Source organism: Drosophila eugracilis, unplaced genomic scaffold, assembly GCF_018153835.1.
Source record: "Drosophila eugracilis isolate 14026-0451.02 unplaced genomic scaffold, ASM1815383v1 contig_1197, whole genome shotgun sequence".
In the NCBI taxonomy this organism is placed as follows: domain Eukaryota; kingdom Metazoa; phylum Arthropoda; class Insecta; order Diptera; family Drosophilidae; genus Drosophila; species Drosophila eugracilis.
In genome coordinates, this window is record NW_024571981.1 from 3549684 (window position 1) to 3575013 (window position 25330).

General features: G+C 39.1%; 3 protein-coding genes across 3 annotated transcripts; 1 reads left to right on the plus strand and 2 right to left on the minus strand.

Annotated features, from left to right (window-relative positions):
* Positions 1-3: 3 nt before the first annotated feature.
* On the minus strand, positions 4-8544 carry LOC108105675 (ring canal kelch protein). The gene is made up of 6 exons (XM_017212377.2): positions 7952-8544; positions 5885-6286; positions 3815-5053; positions 3140-3744; positions 1743-2773; positions 4-1678 (listed from the first exon to the last, which is right to left on the minus strand). Exons 1-6 carry the CDS (start codon positions 8395-8397, stop codon positions 929-931), a joined length of 4473 nt encoding a protein of 1490 aa, XP_017067866.2. The 5' UTR covers positions 8398-8544; the 3' UTR covers positions 4-928.
* Positions 8545-9238: 694 nt separating this feature from the next.
* Positions 9239-22987, minus strand: LOC108105685. Its single transcript, XM_017212395.2, has 4 exons — positions 22584-22987; positions 12195-13026; positions 10859-11651; positions 9239-10570 (listed from the first exon to the last, which is right to left on the minus strand). Exons 2-4 carry the CDS (start codon positions 12964-12966, stop codon positions 10261-10263), a joined length of 1875 nt encoding a protein of 624 aa, XP_017067884.2. The 5' UTR covers positions 12967-13026; positions 22584-22987; the 3' UTR covers positions 9239-10260.
* Positions 22988-23630: 643 nt separating this feature from the next.
* On the plus strand, positions 23631-25191 carry LOC108105703. The gene is made up of 3 exons (XM_017212414.2): positions 23631-23993; positions 24055-24458; positions 24515-25191. Exons 1-3 carry the CDS (start codon positions 23781-23783, stop codon positions 24777-24779), a joined length of 882 nt encoding a protein of 293 aa, XP_017067903.2. The 5' UTR covers positions 23631-23780; the 3' UTR covers positions 24780-25191.
* The last annotated feature ends 139 nt before the right edge of the window (positions 25192-25330 follow it).

The window sequence follows — 25330 nt, forward strand, 5'->3', positions numbered from 1 at the left end:
CACTTCGTTGAACTATTTTATTATGAATTAGTTAAACTCAATACACATGTAAGTATGATTATATTTATATGTACCGATTTTGGAGTATTGTATATGCGCTTGTATATATATGCATGTAAATAATACCTGTAACTCTAATTGACTTAAACGATTAGCTTTTGAATAGAGAGCTTTTACAATAGCTAACTTAATTATTATTGTTTCGATTTATAGCCACAACTTAAGGTAATTAACAAAGAACGTGCATGTGACAAATGCCAATGTGTAGTGGAAATTAGAGTAGGCAGTGGAAAGTGAAACGGAACTATCATATCAAATGCATTATTGCTTATGGGTATGCCTATAAATGGTTACGGAGAGTGATATGGTATGGCTCTTAGGTTTACTATAACTCGACATGACACACAAAAATTCTTGTTTCAACTACATCTACAGTATGCAACATAATATTCGATTTTGAGCTTTGGCTGGTTATACAGAGTTGCCCGTTTCTATAGTAATATCAAATTCTACAATGTTTTAAATATTTTTCGTTTTCCTTATTTTGATTGTTAAAATGTATTTTGAATTTGCTCGAGTTTTTTTTGGTCGATTAATTTTTACTGTTTTTTTGTTTTCTGAGATCCAATTTCGTAGAGCAGCGTTGTTATTAAAAATTCCATACAGTCAAAGTTCTCTGTGGGACATATTATAGTCTCAAAAGACATATAAATCTTATGAAAAATTACTTTTACATAGCAAATTGTAATTGAATACTCGAGTAAAAACTATCTTCCTTACTATAAATTGTTATCACTTTTGATTCTAAAAAATATACAAAAATCTTACAATCCTTAAAAAATTTCGAAGAACCCTTTTTAGAGACATTTAACTATAAATAATTAATAAAACGCTGCTCTTCCGTAACAAACTTCCATTAAATCGATTTCTAATCATTGTGCTCATTGGCATTGCTGCTGTTGGTAGTGCCTGAAGGGTTGTTTTGACTGCTGGTTGTCTCAGTCTCATTATCACTCAAGTTTACAGGATCTAAAGATTCCGTTTCCAGTTCTGGGGCAGATAACTCAACTACTGCTCCGCCAACAGCTCCCTCGAGTTCTTCGGCAGCCGTTGGTTTGGGCTTGAAACTGTTGTTATCCGCATTCAGTTTGTAGTTTTTATAGGGATCTGGAGATCCTGGAGGCTTCACCTGCTGTGTTTGCTGTTGAGCTTGGGCAGCTTGTCGCTGAAGACGCCTCTGCTGATTGCTGAACGTGGGACTTTCTGATCTCGCCCTTTGCAGCATGGGACGCTGCTGATGGTAGGTGGAATTCGGGTCGTAGTCACGTGATCTTCCAAACTCGAAACCATTTTGCCACTGAACGTGGACATTCTCATACGAAGGATCCTCGTATTGATAGTTTCCAGCAACTCTATTGTGAATCCTTTTCTCAGTTCCGTTCCTCAGGCGACTTAAAGTGCTATGCAGTGGCCGAGCTGCTGCATTTGTATCCCTTCGTAAAGTAGAAGCTGCTCCGGCAGCAGCACACGCTCCTGCACAAGAACTCTGGAAACGCACCATATCCTGAGGAAGGCCACTCAAACGAGGAGTTCCGTACGGATTCGACATCTGGGACGCCACCGATGCGGTGTCGCAACTTACGCAGTCACGAGAAAACATGAAATTGAAATCGATCACCTAATAGAAAGAAAGAATAATATTATAAATAAAATAAACGAAAGAAAATATTAATATTACTTACCTTGCAATCGGGTCCTTGGCCAATCCACAGTGGCAGCCATTTATTAACTAGTAGCCATTGCAGACTAGACTTAGAGATACGATTTAAAGTTCCATTACCATTGGCATCTGCAGAAGAACTGGATCGTGCTGCTGCTGTAGAAGTTTTCTTGGCCAAAGTTACACTTTTCCCTGTTCCTGTGGATGTAGTTTTATCTAAAACTGGCGATGCAACCGTAGAAGACCCTCCCGACTCCTTAGCTGACTTGTTGGCTGTTTTGACCTTTGGAATGGCACCCGTGGTCCGATTGGTAACACCATTCGATGAACTTGGAATATTATCCGCAACAGAATTCTCTTCAATAGCTGCTGCTGGTCCATTGGCTCCAGCGGAAGCAGATCGCGTGGCCCGTTCCATGGACACATTTGGCGATAATGGGGAATTATGGGCAGCCATTGCAGCTGCTGCTGCTCCAGATGTTTTGTAAATATTAGTCATACTCTGCGAATTCTCGCCATGCAGACAGCTGAAGAAACTGGAGGCACTGTTCTTCACAGGAACCTTAACATTGGCATATTCTACGGGTACAGTGGAACCAGCACTTGTCATATAACCCTGACAATTTGGAACGTTACAAGTTCCGCTTCCAGCACCGCTAGTTCCAGCTCCTCCCGATCCACCATTGGCATTCAATCGAATGTGACCCACAGTCCCAAAGTGAGAGTGTCCTAAAACGGCGTAGTGTCCTCCCAAATTATAGTGATCGATGTTGCCGCAGGAGGAGCTAAGATGTCTTTCAATTCTTCCGATTCCATGACCCAAAACATCGAGACGTGTATAGAGCGGTACTCGATTGGCAGCGGATGTGCGGTAAAGTGGCTCATCCCGAATCTGTTCATAGATGTTTTCATATCGCATTGTTCCTGCTCCGGCATAAGGCAGATTGTAGCCATCTGTGGACTCTGTGTCGTCGAAGCTGCGCTGGCGTTGACAGTTGGATCGACTGTTTGTATAAAGTGGAGTGCAGCGCAGTCCGTTCCCACAGCGATTTCCTGGGGTATACAAAATTATAAGTATTGATATATTAATATTGCAGATGTACGAAGTCATTATGCAGTTACATAAGTAATTTAGTTATATTTAAAACTAATCTAAGCTAACTTGCCAAGCAAATATTGGCAAATATTTCTTATATGTTTGTTTTTCATATTTTGATTTTTGCTAACTTATTCACAATATCGCACATTTAACTATTTTGTTTACTTTTGAAATTTGCGGAGATCAAGGTAAACTAAAACCGCAATAGTTAAAACTTTTAACTACTATTTTATATGCCATCAAATTAGACGATTTTTCTTAAAGTTAGATATAAAAAATAAAAGTAATCAACTAATTAAAATATCAAAATATATTCTCACCATTCTGCATATCTATGCGAAAGTTACGTCTGTATCCGAGGCCAGATCTCACGGCTCTCGGAACATCATAAGCGGCGGCAGAGGTACTCGATCCAAGGATTCCTCCCGCGGCAGATCGATCATATAAATCATTCCTATAGTTATTCATAGGCAGTAAGCGTTGAGGTTGTTGTTGTGATGGCTGTGTTGGCTGTTGTTGTTGTTGTTGTGGTAGTGATGGAGTTGGTGCTGTTGGTGGTTGCGGGTTGTTATTAAGATTGGCTTCAGCTGGCAGTGGTGGTTGTTGCTGCTGAATTTCCTCGGCATTTGCAGGGGCATTGGCATTGACATTGGCATTGACATTGACATTAGCGGCGGGTGCAACTTGATTGCTGTTACCGCCGCTGTTGTTGTTGCTTGGCTGGCCAATAGGCGCATAGATGTTTTCGTAGTGCGGATGATTTGGCTGGGGAGCTTGAGGCGGCGCAGCTGGAGCTGCTACTGCTGCAGCCCCACCAACCGCCGCCAGATTTCCATAGATGGCACCACCAATGGCGCCCTCCATCGTGCCCTCCGCCTGGCTATTCTCATCATCCAGCAGTGCGATGGCCAGCGAAGCAGCTTGGCTGGATGTAGATAATAAAAAAACATAAAATTAGGGTTTATTGTGGCAGCGATATATTGTTTATTACTTACCGGGCCAATGCACCCTGCTCTTCCATTCACATGGGCTTATCGATCATACACACGCCCGCATAGCTGCGTCCAATGGTCATCAGTGCAGGCAATATTCTCCAGCTGTCCGAGTCTGGGCAGTAGACCTCTACGGAAGCAAGGTTTGAGGTGCCATCATCACCACCGACAACATACAGCAGGCCATCATGCGCTACTACTCCGGCATTTCGCCGGCAGTATGACATATCAGCTACCGAACGCCATGTGTTCGTTTCACAATCGTAAGCTTCCACGGATCTTCTGACCATGGGACCATCATGTCCACCCACGGCATAGAGAATATTGTTTAGCACTCCCACTCCGGCGCCACTCCTTCGCGAACTCATCTCCGACACAGCTACCCAGGTGTCTGTATCCGGATTGTAGCGCTCCACGGAAGACAAACACTGACGAGTGAAGCCATCGTAGCCGCCAACGGCATAAAGGAGTCCATGAACCACGCCAACGCCCACGGAACTGCGACGTGTTGACATGGAGGCGATAAACCGCCAGATATCAGTCTTGGGATCATACATCTCGGCACTTGAAAGTCCAGTTGTGCCATCAAATCCTCCTACTGCGAAAATGCAACCATTCAGTACTGCAACTCCTAGGGTAGATCGCCTGGCCTCCATGTTGCAGCAATTGGCCCATTGATCTGTAGCAGGATCATAGACATCCACAGTGCGCACGCGAAGGGAGCCATTGAATCCTCCAACAGCATAGACTTTGTCACCCAAAACACTTAAGCCGGATCGGCATCTGCGATTGGGCATTTCAGCAGCTTGGTACCACTTTTCCTCTCGCAGATCATACCACTCTACGGAGCGTATAGCTTTTGGTGCTTGACCACCAATAACAAGCAGAATCTTGGGCATTCCCACCGGCTTCCTGGGCACTGTTCTAGCCGACTTTGTCTCCGTGGGCAGTAGATGATAGGTCAAAGCCTCAATGATGAGATTCTTGCATACGATATTGCCCTCGAGTAGAAGCTCCTTGTCCACGCGTTGGGTTATGTACTCCTTGGACAGGAACGGTAGTCGCACGTGCTCCATGAGCATCGAGGTGAACTGCTCCCGCATCGGGACATCATAGCGCAACCAGGCGATCACACACTCGTAGACGCGCTCCTCATTTGGTACCGAAATCCGGTCGTTGCCTATCAGGCTGATGACCTGCTCGTGCGAGAGGTTCAGAAACTCATCGAACTGGATCACCTCGCTGGAAATAAACCAAAAACAAGCAGTCAGTACGGAGTAGAGTAAGCCGAAATTCAATTAATTAACCGGTTCAATGTGTATAATTACACATTCGCTTTTGATTTCGCGTCTCTTTAGAGTTAAATTATTTTTTATATATATATCTTTGCCTAATAAAAAGATACTGGCTTAATAGGTTACTTCAATAAAAATGAAAAGGAATTTCAAATCATTTCGTAATCAAGGTATCCTTACTATTTCTGATTTCTTTTCTACCAAATCATTCAAACTAGATGCAAGATTCTATAACCAAATTCTTCTTACAATAACACTTAAAACGTGATCTTATAACAGCCCAGAGAATTACGTCAAAAAATAACTTCTCGTAGACACAGATACGTGATTGTCTTATAAATAACGATTTGGCTGAATTTTTTAAATAACTGACTTAAAAAAGCTGAAACGAAATTATTGCAAATTACTATATGTAAATATTTAATAGTATAGAAAATAATACTTTCTGTCTGAACAAAAGTCACTTGAACTTGAACGATTAAAGGCGCTTTAGCAAGTAATCTACATATTAGATAACCGATCTCATTAAATAATTAACCTGCAAGAAGGTGATTTTTTGTACTAGATTCTAGTACTAGAAGTGCAAAGTGAATCAGTAATAAATGAGAAATAACATTTCTAGACAACTAAACAGATTTACTAAATTGGATTTCCCAACAAATACGAGTACACTTGAAAGGAAACGGATAGAAAAGTGGATCACTATCTGTTAGGCAGCAAATCAAAACAATTTTATATTTGTCTGTCTATAGTGCGTCATCGTAATCATGCCACTCACTTAAAATGTTGTTCGATGTAGGTTTCTGCGTAGTTGAGAAGCTCCACGCAGGCATGAAGATCAGCGAATTCCCGGATGCCCAGGCAATTACTTGCGTCCAATTGAGTCTGCAGGAAGTCACAGCAGGCATCTCGGACATCCGTGAGCTGCAGCAGATTGGCGGCAGTTAAAAGAACTTGAACGTTATCCTCATTAACTTCCACAGTGGCAGTGTAAACGTAGTCGATAAGCAGCTCCAAAGCCCTGGCGTCGACACTTTGAAGGGTGATCCTCGCCTGACGCGACTCCTCGAAGCTGGTGAACATCGCATAGAAGTACGGACTGCACGAGGCCAATACCATGCGGTGGGCATGGATCTCCACATCGTCGGCCACTAATATCACATCACAGAGTTGTTTTTGTCTGAAAGTTGTAATGGGGAAATTATATTTTTTTTGTTTTGATGATTATTTAAAAGTTTAAATTTAATGTTTGTTTTCTAAAAATAGTCATGTGCTTTTATAAAGCAATTTCCTTGAAATTAACGACTTGACTTAACAATATTATCATTACAAACATAACAATAATCAACTGGCAGTTTTGATTGCCAAATAAACAGTTTAAAAGCGTGCCAAATATCTTCAAGGGTAAAGCTGTTTGTAAAATGAAGCTTTTCGATTTCTTCATGGAAGAAGAATGTTTTGCTTTGTAAATAAAAATCTGGTTATTATTTTGCTTTGTTAGCAAAGTTTCGCGTGGTAAAATATTGATGACTGCTAAAAGTGTTATAAATCTTTTGCCTTTTGAATTTGGAAGAGATTGTTTGTGGTGATTACACTCGCACTTAAGAATTTTATGACAATCATAAACGATTCTCCTTAAAAGTCTATAAATAACACCTCCTAATATATACAGATCTCGAGTTCTTTGTTTAAATACAATCCCAAAAAATGATCATCAATCCAGTTTACAGCGCATGGTTTACTTTTTGGGTTACACCACCTTCACTTTTGACGCCGTTTTCGATTGAATTGAGGAAAAAACTAGTTTTATGTAAGCTGCCAATAAAGTTTCCACGCCGCCAGTAGTTTTCCAGATAACAAAAAAAAAACCGGAGACGCGGAAGCGGAATCGAAATCTGATTTTGAATACGAAATATATGTATTTTTGGCCCCAACCAAGTTCAAGGTCGGGGCCCAATGCGAAACCCGAAGGCGTATGAAACTCATCATAATAAAAACTAGACAATAATTAATGCGAATGGCCCCACGACAAAATCGTCGGCAAATATAGTGTGCAAACACAAATATTAGCAATGGCCATATAAACAAAGCAAACTGCGCAAATATGCGACTGACGATCGTCCGACATTTTCAGCGATTATATTTTCGCATCTTGGCCCAAATCAGAGAACTCGAGAGGCAGACGGCCCACCTGCCCCTGTCGAATATAGGGATTTAATTATGCCAACCTTTGTTCGGGAACAAAGGGAGGTGGTTCAAAAATAGAATAAATATTTATAGGTAGGGAAGTTCTATTTAGATTACTTTGAGGTAGGTCAAAAAGTCAGAAATGAATTCATCTGTTTAAAAGTGAAGGTTTTTGTTTGGAATAGGAACGATACATCAAAAGTGCTAAAAATGGTTACGTTTCTATTTTAAACCTGTTTTGGATTATGTCGTCTTTAAAACAGTTTAATCATCATTTTATGAAAACCCGATACTGACAAATCCAATAAATAAAGACATCTGTTAAGCAGAATTTTTGGAAATGTGGGCGAGTCTTGAGTTTAAATCAATTTGAAATATAGGAATTATAAGGAACAGTGGCTTGAAACTGAGTGTGTATAGTGACATTATCTTTGTTATATGTTTAACATTCTTATGAAGAAATGCCTCACATGCATAACGATATAGGAAGCCTGATCTTATTCTAAGCCACAAGATATTGTAACTATGTTGAGTTAAGAACTTATGTTCGACCTAGTAATCTTCAGACAGAATGAATTTGTGAAAGGTATTTCTGATAATAAGACCAAACATTATGTGATACCACATAGCCTATGACATTGTCTTCACTTCTCCTTACTTTCTCATCTCGTTCATCGCGTCGAAGGATCGCGCCGTGTGCTGATCATTGCTGTATTGTCCCACTGTGCCGCGATCCTTGCCATTTGGCCGTTGCACATGTTTCTGTGAGCTCTCATCCAAAGAATTCTGGCTGGCATATCGCAGAAGACAGCTGCCGCGGTCTAATCCGCTTCCTTCGGCGGCGGGATTCTGATGTTGTTGCTGCTGCTGTTGCTGTTGCAGCAGGCGTTGTCGCTGTTGCATGGCTGCCACGCCCACAGCGGCACCTAATCCGGGCGGTGGCGCCACAAACTCCGCCCCCGCTCCACCTTCATTCTGTTGTGGTTGCTGTTGAGCGTTCTGCCCCTGCTGTTGTTGCTGCTGGTTGTTGTTATTATTGCCATTGCTTAAGTTGCTCATAATACCGATCGTATATTTGGTTAGAAGCGCACTCAGAGCTATCATCCGAAAACGGATCGGAAACGGAAATCGGAAATGGATCTAATCGAAGGTGTTTCACCTGCTCAAGAAAAACCAAACCGAGGTGGTGAAAAATTGTACACTTTTTGGACGCGACCAGAGCAGTGTGACCAGTTGTCGGTTGGCCTCAAATTACCACTAGAGATGGAAGAGCAATCGCTGCTGTGTTATATCGATAACCTGTTTCGATGGTTTGTTCTCTATGAAATAATATTAATTTAAATTAATTTTCGGACACATCTTTTCATATTTGATTTGATATGTGATCATTTCAATTGTATAATTTTATTACATATGTATTTTAAGATACATTTGGTTAATACCAATTATATTGATTAACTCGAAACGGTCATATTGTAAGCCGTTGCTTGAGATTCAAAATTCAAAATCGAAAGATAGGTGACCAAAGTGAAAATTTTGATTTTTTGATTATTATTGCAGTTCATAGCAAGAATTTTAAGAAGAAAGCTTCAAATTGTATTAAATTATTAGGTATCACTGATGTAATACCATTTTCAAACATTAAGAATTGTCCATTTGAGGCATTGTAACATCTGAAGTTTAAATAACATTATTTTCTCAAACACCCGCAATAATTTAAAATATTATGAAATAAAATAATTAATCATATCAACATAAAAACACAAAATTTTTGCTAATATCTTGATCAACTTTATTTGTTTGGCTTTCTTTTTTAAGTTTTTTGTTTTGTTTTTTCGAATATTGATACTCATGCTCATCAACATTTTGGATATGTAGAATACATTAAATAGGTCTTGGAAACAACTGCTTATTGAATGTTTACGAATAACAGCAACCACCTAGGTAGGAATACATGATTTATAATTCTTTATATTTAATATAGCTATAGCTTATGCGAAATTCGGTATAATATATATTTACAAATGCTCTACACGTGTATAACTGATGGTTTTTGTAAAAACAAAGCACTCGCTTGTAATCGAAATCACTTCGAATAAATAAATATAATATAATATATATAAATTTATAAATTAATTGAAAATTACATTTGGAAATTTGGCTAATGAGAGTTTTTACACTAACTAGACTGTATTTTGTAGATCATATTTACACATAATTTAGATTCCATACATTTAAATAAATACAACGAAATATTACAATAATTACTTGCGAAAATACAGTTTTCGCAATACTTATGGTTGTGGGAGAGGGGGTTCCTTTAAGTAATAATACTTAGTTTATATTACAATTAGCTAGATGCGATTTTGATTCTACAATTCTCCGACTCACTAACAAGAAAGTCACAATTCAAAAAATCTGTACAATTTACTTTCTTATAGATGAGATATTAATGGGCTGGTTTTCTATTCTCAGACGGAGATGGTAGGGGTTTAGTTTTTTGACCTATGACAGTCTTGTAGCAAGCGAGCGATTTTTTTTGTTTGTTTTGGGGCTGTTGTAGTTTATGGTTTCTCTTGATCTTTAAATTTATGGTGGCGGCACACGCTGCACTGGGATTGTCTCAGGTTGAGTTTTGGTTTCTGGTTTACTCCATCAGGAGGAGGAGGAGGAGCGGTGCTCCGGAGTGGAAACAGTCTTCTGGTAGCAATTCAGATTGGCCGACATCCGGCCAAAGGCAGCGGCCATCCGATTGGGCAGCCTACTGAGTTGCTCCTGAAGATTGGACGATCTGTTAGAGCTCGATGGCGCTCCAGGCGCTGTGGTGACCTGCTGCAGCTGGGCCACCACCTCGGCGTGCTGAACATAGGACACCCGTATGTTCACTCCCTCATCATCGTCCTCGTCCTCCTCGCTGCCGCTCTCTACATCCTCGTAGTAGGTGAAGCCCACCTGTTGCTCCTCCCGCTATACATTGCCGTAATACGGAACCGGTGTGTTCTGATCGATGGGCTTGACGCGCAGCTTCTGCTTGTAATGGTACTCCTTGAGGTAGCTCTTCAGTCTGCCAGGTAACTCCAGCTGATTGATGCCATCGTAGCTGGTATTGGAGACAATAGTGGCCCGCGCCAACTGCTGCAGGGAGAAGGTCTGTCTTCGGTGGAGTGGGATGGTAAGGCAGGGCTCGAAGAACATCACGCAGGCGGGGTCCTTGTAGTGCTCCAACAGTCCCGTCACCGTGGGCGCCGTAAACACACACGGATCATGGCAGTCGAAGCTGTAAAAAAAATTGGAAAATGTTAGCGTTTTTGACTTATTATGTTTAGTAGCAAAAAAAATTAAATTCTAGTTTATACAAATTATCAAATATACAAAAATTCAAAACAAACTTTTTTTTACTTAAAAATAATAACTCTAAGTAAAAATGATTAAATGAAATGAACTCATTACAAGGAATTCAATGACAAAAGAACATTAAATCAAATTTCCTAGAAATTCTATTTTGTCTAATTATTTCATTCATGATTCATTTTAATTCTGTGGAGATAAGGACGACTGCTCTCACCTGAACTTGTGACCGCTCTGCTCGATGCGGGCATGCAATGACCTGCCGTATTTGCGGAATGTGACCGAGAAAAGGAACTCCTCCTGAGCGGAGTCGCGGAGCAGGAAAGTACCCTCCGGCTTGCCCTCGAGCAGGTGCTCAGCCTCGTAGCGATCCATCTTGCCCCAGTAGAAACTGCTGTTCGTGATCTTCTCCAGATCGGGAACTAGGCAGTGCATGAAATCGATTTGCGAATGCACGGTCACGTTGCGGGCTCCGATAGCGGCGTTGCCTCTTGACGGTATTCCAGGCAATGCGTTTTCGGCCGATGTCAGGGGTCGTGACTTTGGTGGAGTCTGGGGCGGTTGGGGGGCTGGTTCGGTGACCACGGTGACCCGACCGCCATTGGGCGACTCAACCACAAAGCGCGGCGATGTTATCCTTATAATCACCTGGTGATGGTGATGACTCGCATCTGGAACGGCCACGGAATTCCGTTTCCTTTGGCTCTGTATCCGATGCTGGCTACTCCCACTCGACGAACCCAAAGTGGGCGGTGTAGACCGGCGATCAGCTGTCCGGGATTTCCTTGGCACTGACGCCACCGCACTGGAATCCTTCTTATTGCTCACTGAATTGCTGCTTGGCAGCATGTCTCTTAATCCTCGGATGGCATCGCGGCACTTGCACCTGCAGCATCGCCTCTTTGAAGTCGCGGATGTGGATCCGGAGGATGTGGATGTTGCTGCGCCCATTGACAATGTCTTACTGCTGCGACTGCGGCAGCAACTGTTGCTATTATTGCTTCTGGAAACTGATTTTGAGAAAACAATTTATAAGTAATTTGTTTCACTTAAAATTTGATAAGATTAATTTTGATTCTCTTTAAATTTGCTTGTCGTGCACAGTAAATAAAATTACGGGTTTTTCGCCTTAAATAAATTATTTTGCACTGATAATATGAAAATGGAACTTATAATGATTCATTTTACTTTGTGTTTTTTTATGGGTTTTTCAAAACGTTTTTTGATTCACAGGATTTCCGTTTAAATCTAAACTTTTAAACTTGTTCCGTTATAGATTAGTTTAAATTTTATATTGTTATATTAGTTTTAGCGCTACTCAATTCGAATTTAATTTAACACAATAAAATATTTATATTAAAATTTTATCAGCACAAAAAAGTCTAAGTTCTAGGAACACCGAATGATAATAATAAGAACACTTCACAAATTTATTCCTTGAAAGTTTTCGTTTCAAAAACTAATAATTCTCATTATTAAAGATCGGAAATTTTTCACTGTGCAGTTTTAAATTTAAAGAGAGTTTCTCGTATTCATTTGACTATTTCGCCCACCTTGCTTACTGGTGTGTTGTGTTCCCGCCGACAACATATTGCTGACTGCCAGCGACTCGAGCACTTCGCAATACTCGACGGCTTCGGCCTCGTGGTTTTGCTGGATATTACTCTGACGCCGACGCAGCAGCGACTCATCCAATTCGTAATCGTCGTCGTCGTCGTCTTCGGCGTCTTCTACAGGGTTGTTGGTGTTGCTGCTGGGCCTGATGTTGCTACTGTAATTGGTGTTGCCGCTGTTGCTGTTGCTGTTGCCGTCGTGCAATTGTAACGTACTTATGGCAGCACCGACGCTTCCCTCTAAATTGTTGTTATTCACGGGCTGTCTTTCGGATTTTGGCGCTTCCGTTGAACTGCCAGCAGTTCGATTCGTCACCACGCCCACTTCTCCATTGCCGCCCTCCAGCGTCACATTCACAATCTGCCCATTTGCATTTAGCGTGTCCGCAGACAACGAGGCGTCGCCATCGCCCTCAACTACCAACAGCTCTTCGGCCTCCACCTCCGCCAGGTGATTCTCCACCTGACCAGCTACTACTGCATTGCCGTTCTCCATTTTGGCCAACTGAATTTTAATTATGATCTGACGCACTTCCGCCGACGATGTGGCGGATGTGGCCTCCGTGAGGATCTCTTCTACCTGCAACTCCTCCTCGTCCAGTCCGATTGTTTCTACTAGTTCTGCGGATTCTCTGGGGCTCGAACTAATGGGCAAATCACTCTTGTCCTGGTTATTGGCGCGTACTGTGGGCTTGCTAAGGTGATGACCCATTGGAAGCTCTAAGTGGGGGGCAGAGTTCTTTCTTTGGGGTGGGTTCTTCTTAGATGCTTTCTGGAATGGAGGAAATATTTGAATTTGAAATTAGTAATTTAGCTTTTATTTTTAATTCTGGGAATTCACATAATAATAGTGGGGAAAAGATACTAAAAATCTTTATCTAAGTAGGTAAATATTACTAAAACAGTTTACATTGGTTTATTATTGGGTTATGTATGGGGTAAGGAGAAGTACCCCCTATAAGTTCCAAGTTAATTATTGACTAGCTTAGTTAGCATGTTTCTTTATTAATATTTGCTCTGCGGGCATTTCGCAACATCTAGAAATAGCCGGGAGCCGAGTGGAACGAGTTTTGCCCAGTTTCCCCGGCGGCGTGTGAATTGTCTTGACCTACAGCAAAGAGTCACTTGGTGGGGGCTTCACCAGTGCATTAATTACCCACTTAGACTGCCGGAGAAGTGTTCCAGTGGCAAAGGGACGACGACTCTACTCATTTGCCGGTCAAATGGGCAATTAAATGTTCCACTGTCTAACTATACTGATTAATGGAGTTCCCCCCTTAGAGCTGATCTTCGGGGGAATATCTCCCCCACGTACTGACTCATCTGTGAAGGGGATCTCGGGATCTCTTCATGCAGATGAGGACGATAAACAATGGCATTCCAATCCCACGCATCACTTCTCAGTTCTGCTCATCATAGGAGCAGCAAGTACAAACGCGTACAAATATACACACCAAATTGTAATGTGTTCATCCTATTTTTAGAGACTCGCCCATGGGGAGCTGATGAAATCAATGAGGAAAGCATGTATACGATACGCCAGGCACGTAATTCCCGCATCACCAATCCCCGCGACATTTGACTTACTTCTGGGTCAAGTTGGCTTACTTATCTCCGGAAACTGCAATGAATTAACGGCACCAACAGTAAGCCCTCATTCATGGAAAATCTTTTATTATTCACTGATAATTTTGCTATATGTACATAATAACATAATGTAATTTGGAGGCACGTCATTTCTTCTAACTTGGAAATGGGGTTTCTGCTTAGTAATTGAATTCGCACTGACAAATCCTTATCGCGCCCACATCATCACTGAGGTGCGTCATCTTGTTACCATGTTCGGCAATATAAGAAGGAGCCAAGGTACGGGTTACTATCTGACTGACTCATCCTCTGGTGATCGAAATTCTTGGTAGTTACCCAAAATCGCGAGAAAATGGGTATAAAAGCTATGACTATGAGCAATATCATTGCGGTTTTTTTTAAATCGTATTTCGCACTGCAGGTGTCTCTTACCGTCAATGGCGAAATAATTAGATCACCGATTGGCTAATAAACCCTCTGATTGATCGATAGTAATCAGTCATGGTTGGGCCATAATGATTCCAGTAATTAACTGAAGTGCAACTTCCTGATTCAATCATGACGATATGGTTTTTTTCAGATATTTACAAAAATATGAGTTCCCAAAATATTTAAAATTCTAAGAAAATATAAAAATATTTTGAATTCCTTAAAATATTTTTAAAGCGATAAATAAAACCATAAAACTGATAATTCTTAGAATTGCGGAAATTAATGTTTTTAAACAGATGCTACAATTTTTTTTAATCTTAGATACAAAATTTACATTCTTGGGGGTACACTCATTAGTTTTTTGTGCTTTAGTTTTTAGATTTAAGCTTTAAGTAGCCCTCCAAAAAATGTAATATTAGTAGGCCTTCAGATAAGTTTATATGTAGTTATAATTTTAAATGAAATTCATTACGTTCAAGTGCATCCTCTTATCTGTTCGATTTTTTTAATTTAGTCAGGAAAAAGCACCTTCAAAAACACTTTGTTTTGATCGTAAACTAAGTCTTCGCACTAACGATTATAATCACGCTGTTTATTTGAACTTAATCAAGATTGTTTATCGCAGCGATTAATTAAAAATTACCAAGAACAAGGCCGCAAAAGTGTAATCAACGAGTACATCGGGAAAAGAGAGACTTAAGCGGAAATAATGTTTAACGATTCGCAGTTGGCTTTTGCAGTTGGAAATTTCGCAGAATTCCCTAGAACATATTCGATTTGATTTGGGGTGGGCCTGGGCCATATAGGGAATTCGCTGGAACAATGATTGCGGGACGGTCTTTTATCAGTTATCGGCCAGTTGTTCGACCTCCTCAGCTGCTATCAACCCTGAACGATTTCCATGGAATTCCCTTGTGTTAATCACCTAACAAGCCGTATATGTACTCGTACGGATAGTATATACTTATGAGTGTAATGTATGTACATACATACATATGTATGTTTGGGCCTAATCAAACAGAAATAGAAAACCTTGTCGAACAATCCAAGCAATTAACAGTGCATATGTTTTGACGACTTTTTCCCAAAAATATAAATGGAAGGGAAAATATTAAAAAATGAATTCCCGGAAATGCGACCCACAAACGCCAAACAGCAAACAGTCAAAAATTGCAGCTTTTTAACGAGAATTGAAAAATTATGAATTAAGTGTTTTAGCTGGAAAACGATATGGGGCGGGGGCAGGGTCACTCACTGCCTGCCGTTCAAATTATAGAGTCTACGATGGATACTAAGTCCCCAGACATTCAATTTGTATTCACCGTTGTCTGTCTAACGGTAATTTGCACACTTATAGATACTTTTTTTCGTGTAATTTTCATGCACGATTGTATACGGCACGTGCTGTAGGCAATTTATCGCATTCAAATCGCACAAATCGTACGATTTGATCGGGTGAGTAATCAATACATTCTGGCTAACGTATGACACGATCGTTCGCATTTAACCGCAGATAATTATTATATTCCCCCTAACCGCGAAAGACTCCGGTCACCTTTTCTGTATATATTTACGACTATGATGAAATACAAAAGAGTGACTTGAACTCAAGATTCAACTTCAGATTCCAAGAGACCCGCATGAGACGGCAACCAGCTAACAAAATTTTTCAATGGAAATACAAAACTGAAACGGCAGATAAACCAGGCAGAGGGACTGGATCCGCTTGGCCAAGTACACCGGGAAAATAAAAGAAGGTCAATGGGAACAGCAGCTGGAAATTGACTTCTACTTAAATTCATTTTCAATCTTTGTTCTTTCCTATGACCTTATACATATATGATCTAGCTTAAAAATAGCTTGGGAATTATAGTAATAATAATTCAGATCATAAAAATATAGAAATTTTTGTTTATTTCCGATTATTAAAAAACAAATAAAATATAAACTTCTCAGATGACCTGAAGGATTAAAAATATTTGATTCCTAAAAATTCTTCTGTTTCGCTCAGTGCACCTGGAGGGTATCCGTAGGTAGGACAAGGCGTTACATGAGTCACTCAGACAATGAGTAGCAGCAGGCTGTCTGACGGAACGAAGAAACTCTGGGTAAACTCCATACAACCTCGTGCATTTTTATCGGTCGAGCATTTTCGAGGGCTCGTCGTCGAGCTCAACTTTTTCTTGAGTCTTTACTTTTATTTTTATTTCACTTCAGTTGCCACGCGGAGGCAACGAGCAGCTGAAGTTTTTCTGCGCCGTTGCAGACAATGCGAAATTTCGTCAGAAATCCAAATGCGGATAATGATCTAATACATAACTTGTTCGGGGTAAAAATGTTGATAAATGTTGTCGGGGCGGAGACGGATGGGAATGGGCGAAAGAAAGCCAACAACACGAAGTGGTTTGAATGGCTAATAAGGGACTACCGACTATCTAATGAACGGGGGATTCACCACCTTAAAGAAACTCACTCAAAAATGTGCAGAATTTATTAAAAAATAAAATATAAGAGAAAAATTAACCCAAAACAAGATATTCAAATGTGGAGCAGGAAAATGGAATTTGATTTGCATGTATTACAAATTTTTATGCCAACTGTGTATCTTAAAATAGCCAAACCTAATTTAAATCCAAAAAGGTTTCGTTAAACCGAATAAATGATGAAGATATATTAGCATTGATATTTCAAGATTTCGTGAATATTATTTAGATAATTTTAAACAGAAAGGGGAATCACCATTAAAAAATCTCTAAAAGGTTCACAACTTTAAACCAAAAAAAAAAAACAAATATTTAAATGAATACTGAGAAAGGGTTGGGTAACAGTAATGAGCTCATAGAAGAACTGCCAACTTGAAGCTTGTAGCTAACGTTTTTTTCCTTAGCTCAAATCCAATCTTATTATCTGTAAGTGAATAATTTTTGTATATGGACCGCGCCCCGTCGTCAAGGCCCGTTATTAAAAAACCATTTGGAGACCGGGCACTCGAAATGAGTTTTTGTAACCTTCCCAGCCCAACTTGGCCAACAACAACTTAGTCATGGCTTAGCCGCCTGTCCCACTGTATTATGTTTTACGCAGAAATTGTCACAACAAAGCAAAAGCAAAAGCAACAGCAAAGAGCAGCTTGAATTGCGGTCATCGGGGCGAATGGGGGGCATAATGTGGGCTAGTGCAAAAAATAAAGTAAGCCACACAAAGAAGAGCTCAAGTTAGAAATTAAACGGACTTTGAGATACTCTATAAAATAATTATTATTTAAAATTTATTGTTAATGATTAAAACTTATGGTAATTCTTTCTATTATTGAAAGTGTTATCTCTTTTAAATAAAACTAAATACTTTTTTAAAAAATAAATATAAAAACGCAACTTTTATATTTTCAAGAAGCCAAACAACTGCTAGTCTTGCTAACAATATAGTCACGAAGTTGTCATAAACTTCCTCTAAATAAGATATAGCAAAATGTGTAAAATTCGATCAACCCTGTTGCCAAGTCAGGGAAACTCTCTCGATGAGAAGAAACCTCAACAACAATGAAAAAGCCAGCCACTAAGAGGGGAAAGAGGGGCAGAGGCATAGGATTTTAAAGCGAATTCAATTACTTTTTGTTGCCGCCGACATCGTTTCGTTCTCTTTTTCTTTTTGTGTATTTTTCCTTTTTGTTTCCATTTTGTTTTGCATTTACTGGGAATTCGCAAATGAAGTTCGCTTGAAAATAAAATCACATGCAAAGCGGAGCAGTAAAGTGCCAAATGGCGAGGACGGGACGGAGATTGGGGGGTGGATCCTGAGAAAGTGTATTTCGGTTTGATATATTTTTCACAGGAAAATTGAAATGAGATTTATTACGCTTTGGGCACTTGGGGGATTCGTAATTTGCCCATTCATTGCGCCACGGGTGGAAATGTGATAAATAAACAAATGGTTTTCATGATGGCCAATAGCCATTCGGTATTCAAACTTATATGGAACTTTAATTAGCATTTCCTAGCAAATTCGGATGGGGCACGGGCTAAACAAAGTTCGTGACTGATTATGTTCGACGGGGTCTTAAGAATATGCTATGTACATACAATATCTCCATTGACGTAGGAATAATTCTCCGCTCGAATTTGTTATCTGGCCTTGCTCTCTTCTTTTTCACATTTTGTTATCACAAGGTAGCTGGGGGAAAGAGAGACAGGGCAGAGTGTTCATTATCTAGGCCCGAAAACGATAATAACGAAAATAATAATATTAACATTAAATGTGAAAAGAGGCGATTTCTTGGAAATTCGCACACAACGGGCTCTCCATGATAAATCCATCGCACATACACACACAGATACGGGTGGGAAAAATTCCTGGAAAATATGCACACGGTACTCACATGCCGGTGAAGTCATGGAGTTGCCTTTGTGCTTGTGTGCGGTTTTCTGATTAAACGAAAGCACTAACCAAAATTCAACTTAATTCGCTCCAGGTCCGGGTTAGGCCCAAAATGTTATTTGTTTTCCTTTTCGTTTTTCGTTCTGGCTAAAATAAAAAAGATGGTTTCCCTAGATACTTCTATAGGCGGCCCGTCGGGTTCCCTTTGTCTGGGCTTTGAGCTGAAATTATGACCATGAGCTCCTCCACACGCAGAACTTTTGTTATGGAACACAGACTAACGGAACACAAACTACACACATATTTGAGGAGTGTGTGCGGGATTTGTTTTGGTAGCTTTGTGATATCACAATCGTATTATCTTGAATGATAGTTCACAGATACAAACGCTGAAACCATGAATAACTTTAAGGTTTTTGAACCGCTCACAAAGTTTATTCAGAAGCAGAGTTGTTTATCTGGAACAGGTCAGAATAAATATTACGGTTTATCTTGCAGATTTCTTCGTATTAGAGATAGTATTATCACTGTACTTTCATACTAAACAGATGCTAGATTTTTCTACGTATTAACTCAAGTGATAAAGATTTCTGGGTAGAAGTAGCTGATGTCCATATGTGATAAAGATATTTCTATCCATGCGATACATTTTATTAAATACAAAGAATACTCTTTCTACACTTTACGAACCCATTATTGAGGTAGGTTTATGTCACAAAAAAACCTGACTGCATTTCTTTCACCATCCCTTAACAATCAATTTAAATTAAAATGTTCAGTTTTTTTGTTACCTGTTCTTAGCTTCAGGCTAAATTGTTAACTGGAAGCCATTGAACGAGAGAACTGACATTTTATATACCGATACGGAGGCTAACAATAGCTCGTAAAACGTGATTGATTAAATAGTTTTAAATTTAGCGATTACGGAATCTGATTACCCAAGAACTGAAACGGCCTTTGCGAATTCATACATACATACGTAGTTGGGCAAATACAATCATCAAGAGTTTACACAAGCGTCTATAAAACTTCATTGATAAATTACTACGAACCACAAAATCAACATTGCCCATACGCAATTCACTACCACCCACTCACAAACACACGCCCGCTTATCATCAAGAGAAACGTTTGCAAAGTTAAAATGAAACAAAATTCTAAGAACAATCAAAAGCATTTCGTTAGTTTTTCCACGGAAAAGCAAATATGTAGGTAAACATGAGAAAAATGGGGTAAAGTGGGCGTTGGGCGGTTAAGGGGATGACTGTCGTCCGACATGCGCTAAGATAACGATAAAGACGAGGGCAAATATAACAGCGGGGGTAAGGTCAAGTCAAGAGAGTTATTATTATTGGCCAAAACAAACAGACAAACTGCTATGGTAGTCTCACAGCGCTCAGGGATTTCAGATTTCAAAACAGAAATTTACATAAGCCATACTTGAACTGTTTTTTCAGTTTAAGTTGCTTCTCCTATCAACAATATATGGTTCGATTTGAAAAAATAAAAGTATAAAGAAGATATTATAAACGTGTTACAAAACATTATTCGTTTTTATTTCATGTCTTATAATATCTATGATCTTATGATTTTAGTTTATAAATAACTGCAGTCTTGATTATTCTGTTTACCTTAGGTTAATTACAGACAATAATTTATCAGTTTAAAGTGGAAATACCTTAAGGTTTTTTCTGAATACCGATGCCAAATAGCAACGTATTTTTAGTATACTCCATTTAATTGATTTTCATTGGAAATACAGTTAAGTCAGAAATAAATATTAAATCTAAATAACTTGACTTGTGTTTAGTATAACCAATATATAATATGGAAGAATCATTTCTGGGGAATCCGATGTGCTTAAGTGTAACTTATGGCGGCACTTTTATGGCTTTATAACAGTAAATAGAAACATGTGTGTTTTCCGTCCGTTAATTGCAGTTCTCTATAAAAACATCTCTATATAAAGAGAACAACCCCCTTTCCCTTTGTAAACCCACTCAAGATCCACTCACACACACACACATACACACTAACAATTGAGTGTTTTGCCCACATTTCACTTTTGGCATTGCGTTTCAATTGAACAAATTCACGCGAACAATTAACAACAAACGAACAAAATCAAATTTCCAACGAAAAATCTCATCGAAAAATGGAAAAACAAACAAAGGCATAAAAGAAATAGAGAGGGGGTGGTTGTATGAGCAGGAGGGCAATAGTCTACCTACGATTAGGTGTGCAGTAGAGAGAGAGACGTGATATTGTTGCTGGGCAGACAATTTGGCATTTTTTCGCAAGATCGCTTTCGCTCTCTTTTACTCTGGGTAGCAGCTACCTCGCTCCGACACTCACACCGCACTTATCCTGTGTTCGAGAAACCGTTTCACGTGAAAAGCTATTAAAAAAATTGAAAACCCTCTCAAGTTTAATACGAAAATTCAAGGAAATGAGCGGAAGAAGATGGTAAAAGCGGTTTTTTTTTGTTGTTACCAAGAATAATCAAAAAGTGCACACACACACACACACGAAGGGAAAGAGGAACGAACGCAGACAACAACAATTTGACGCATTACAAACGAAGTTAATAACACCTTTTCTTATGAAGGGTACAAGAACAACAGCAGTGCCGATGTTCCCATATTCCCCTACCATTCTTCCTCTTGTTCCTCCTCCGCCTCAACCTTCTCCCGTCCCCTGCTTAACCGTGGTTGTTGTTGTACGGCTTCGGCCGAATTCAGCGGCTACACCTTTACATTCATACACCTTTAGCAAGAAGCCATGGCCAACAACAGAGGCCCAACAACAACAACGACTATGCTATAGGCTATAACAGCAGCAACCGGGTCTCGATATTGGTATTGGTGTGGATGGGAGAGCAGTGCATGTACAGTGATGTCTCTGTGAGAAAGGATGGAAACTATGTTTTATCTTTAGAACTTTTCATTTTCCAAATATCAAAAAAAAGAAAGGTATTATTATTAACCTCGGACAAAATCTTAAAAATTTTATGTTTGACTATTAGTCACATATATTTTCCCTCAATTATGTAGACCCTCAGTTCTGAATATATTGTTAACCAGTAATACTAAATCCTTTATTCTAGTTAAATTGTAAAAATTAAATATTTTAAAACAAATTAAAAACAGAAAAGCCTACACAACATGGGTTAATCAATACAAGTTTTGACAGCTCATGTTATCAGTGATATTTGATCTACTAATGATTGTCGTGGGAAAACTAGGAGTGGAATGTGAGTCAGTTGTTTATATTTAAGCGCGTGACTCCGGCGAGGCTCCACTGTATCCGCATCTGCTCGTGCGCTCGCATCTGCATCTGTATTTGTGTCGTGTCTCACTGTGTGTGCTTCAGTTTTTGAGTCTGTGTGAGGGCCAGCTTCATTTCAGCTTGGCTTGCGGTGTTAAATGTTTGCAGCAGCATTTTTCATTCAATAGCTCGAACAAAAACAACAACGGCAGCTGCCAACATCATCGCATACAAGCACACACAGGCGCACGGACCACTATGTGTATCTGTGTGTATGTCGGTTTGTGTATCTGTGAGAGTGGCAGTACGAGTACGGGTACGAGTATCTTTGTATCTGCTGGTTCGCTTGGGCTGTCTGTCACTTCTCAGAAATCGGTCTAAATTAGAAAATGCGTTTCTGGGAATTTCGTATCGCTCTTTTGGGCCCACAGAGCTCAGCGAACATATAAATATATATCCAACTTGTATAAACGACGATTCCCCTTATTCCCAGTTCTCGGAATATTATATATACGTACACCTTTCCCCCAATGAATTTATCAATGGCATTTGCAAATATTATATATCGAACGGCAACTATTTTCCTTTGTAATTTATGCAAACAGCGAGCGTTTCAGGGAATTCCAATTACCACAAGCTGGTAAATATTTTAGCAATTTTGTTATTTACCTCTCGTGTGATTCGTTGGCTATATGATTTTTTTTTCTTTTTGGGTGTGCTGGTTACTTTTGGCTAGTTGGCAATTTGGTTAAACCGTAGCTTAAGCATATTTTAGTTTTGCTTTCACAGGTTTTTTTTTTTTTTTTTTTACTTTTCTACGTTATCTCCCTTATTAATTGTGGTTGAGGTGACACTAACACACATACACTCGCACACACTGATTGCACTTTTCGATCTGCGATGGCACACAAACGATTTTCCGCTCGATAGTGTGCAGTTCCGTCAATTTGTGCAATTTCTCTCGACGAAACGAAACCACGCACGAATACGAAGAAGTATCTCTTCCCCGAAAAGTATCTGTATTTTTCGCCCTGCGTCCGCTTCGTTCCGTTTCTTCAGTGTGACTGCCGATGGAACTGGAATTGATACTGCGACCTAATAAAAATGCACTAAAAAAGGCAAGCTGGCGGGTGTAAAACTTGAATAGGGTTGTTGATGTTATTCGGCAGGTTGTGAACTTGGATAATATTCGTCGGTTAGTACACTTTTAGCAGGGACTGAAGCCCAAATCTTACTATAGAATATAGTGTTATATGTAAGTGCTATTATAATAACTCATAGAACTAAGATCAGTTAGTAACTTTTAAAATATATTTTTAATATGAATGTTTAAGTAAATCCTTTAGAAACAAAAATAATTTAAAAACTTGTAATTAATTTTAATTGCTTAAAATTTGTTCTTCTTATATTACGTCTAATATTAGAATCACAAAAAAAGTATTCAAAAAAGTGCAAATTTTAGTTTAATTTTATTCAAATTTATTCAACTCTGTGTTAATAAAATTAGTACTTGAATAACAGGAAATCGTAAATATTTTTTTCAGTATTTATTTGCTTATCTATCGTTTTTTCATTATCACATTCAGGTCTTACAGCACCTGCTGTAGATCATAAAATTAAAAAGACGAATATTTTTATACTCTTGTAAAAAATAAAAAATTCGAAGTCCTTAAAAATATTGATTTAAAATGGATAGTAAATCATATTGTATATATAAATATATATTGTAATGTTACAAACGATATCACAAAGTTAAAGTATGCTTATATGTGAGTGTATAACAATCTGTTTGGCTTATCAAAAACAATTTGAAAACAAGAGAGAGAATTCACAACGAAAGTGTTTAGTGTAGTGTTTCTCCCCGGCATGGCAACAATGGAACAGCTGACGAAAATCACAGATAAAGACGATCTGAAGGATCTCCAAAAGCTGTATCTGAAGGATTGGCCCACTAACTGTGTCGGCTACTTTTGGCTGGATAATTATTTGAGATGGTTACACCAAAATCCTACTTTAAAACATCTTAACTTCTATACCATAAATAATGATTGGAAAAGCGACGGATTGTTTATATTGGTGGTATATAAAAATGATTAACAGATGTAAATGAATTTGTATCTCTAAAAAATACATTTTTTAGCATCGCTATCAGTTATTTTTTAGTAACTTAAGTAAGCAGAAACCCGAACTGAAAGTAGCGCTGAATTTGTTGGATTGGTCGGGCGGCTTCAAGGTCAGCGCCATCCATGAGACCCATCATAAAATCTATAAGGAACTTGTTGCGGATCTTGATCTTCAGATTGATCGTGAAATGAATACCATTATGTATAGTTTGACCTACCAGGAGGCTGGGAATTTTCAAATCAATTGCCCCGAGGGCTACTATCTGGATAAAGTGCGTTTGGAACATGCAGATCTCATAAACGATCTGTGGTCAGCTCGTCATCCCGGTTCCCTAAAACTCATTCAAATGCTTATATCTTACAATACAAATGTGGGATTGTACGATAAGGAATCGAATTCATTATGTGCCTGGTGCTTGAGGTAGGTCATATTCTGTAAAATGATTGATTAATCTGAAAACCCATTTTCTTTTAAAGACTCCAAAGCGGTTTTCTCGGAGCTTTAGAAGTACTCGAAACCCATCAACGACGTGGTCTTGGTTTAGTAGTTGCTGCCGCCATTTCCAAAGCTATTGCCATCGATCTTCAGCAGGATATTACCGCCCTGGTCAACATGAATAATACCGCTGCTTGCCGTGTATTCGAAAAACTAAATTTTAAATTGCAACACGGCGAGCACTACCACTGGAGCATGATTAAGCCGAAAAGAGGTGGTCAGATATCTTGGCCAAACAATGAATAAAGTTAGACAGAAACTAGAGATATGGAAATGTGTTTAATTTTTGTTGGCTTTTTGAAAAGTGAAAGGTCAGAAACTCTTCTAATGGAATCCCTACTACAACAGGACTTGTTTAGGGGTGATAAATTTCCCTCTTTACCTAAAAGATACGAGTTACAAAGTTGTATAAAATCAATTTAAAATGAATTATCTTAAAATCAATTCTGCGATATAATATTTAAAATCTTATTTATACATTTTTAGTCAACCAACTGAATTTTCTCTAAGATCTTTACGAGTTGACGATGCTGAAATGATAGATGGTTGTAGGGATTGGAATGAACCAGGTTCCTTACCTTTCATTCAATGTCAAATTTTGTGGGCTTGTACAAGGACGAAGGCAATGAACTCCAAACTTGGTGTATACGATTATATGGTTATTTTAAAATAAAACCGATGAATATCTACTTAAAAGCCTAATTTGAAAAGATCGCAAGATGGCTTACTTGCTGTTCTGCAAATTAAGGACTTTTACAAACGCAGAGGATTGGCCGCTGTGATTGTGAAGGAAATCT

Bases quoted from the DNA above. Each gene is read 5' to 3' on its own strand.
- LOC108105685 (XM_017212395.2), bottom strand. From the start codon at position 12,966: ATGGGTCATCACCTTAGCAAGCCCACAGTACGCGCCAATAACCAGGAC. The intron at 11,652-12,194 runs GTGGGCGAAATA...TCTCAAAATCAG, and splicing joins ACAACACACCAGTAAGCAAG to TTTCCAGAAGCAATAATAGC. The intron at 10,571-10,858 runs GTGAGAGCAGTC...TTTTTTTTACAG, and splicing joins CAGAGCGGTCACAAGTTCAG to CTTCGACTGCCATGATCCGT.
- LOC108105703 (XM_017212414.2), top strand. From the start codon at position 23,781: ATGGCAACAATGGAACAGCTGACGAAAATCACAGATAAAGACGATCTG. The intron at 23,994-24,054 runs GTATATAAAAAT...TACATTTTTTAG, and splicing joins ACGGATTGTTTATATTGGTG to CATCGCTATCAGTTATTTTT. The intron at 24,459-24,514 runs GTAGGTCATATT...TTTCTTTTAAAG, and splicing joins TTATGTGCCTGGTGCTTGAG to ACTCCAAAGCGGTTTTCTCG.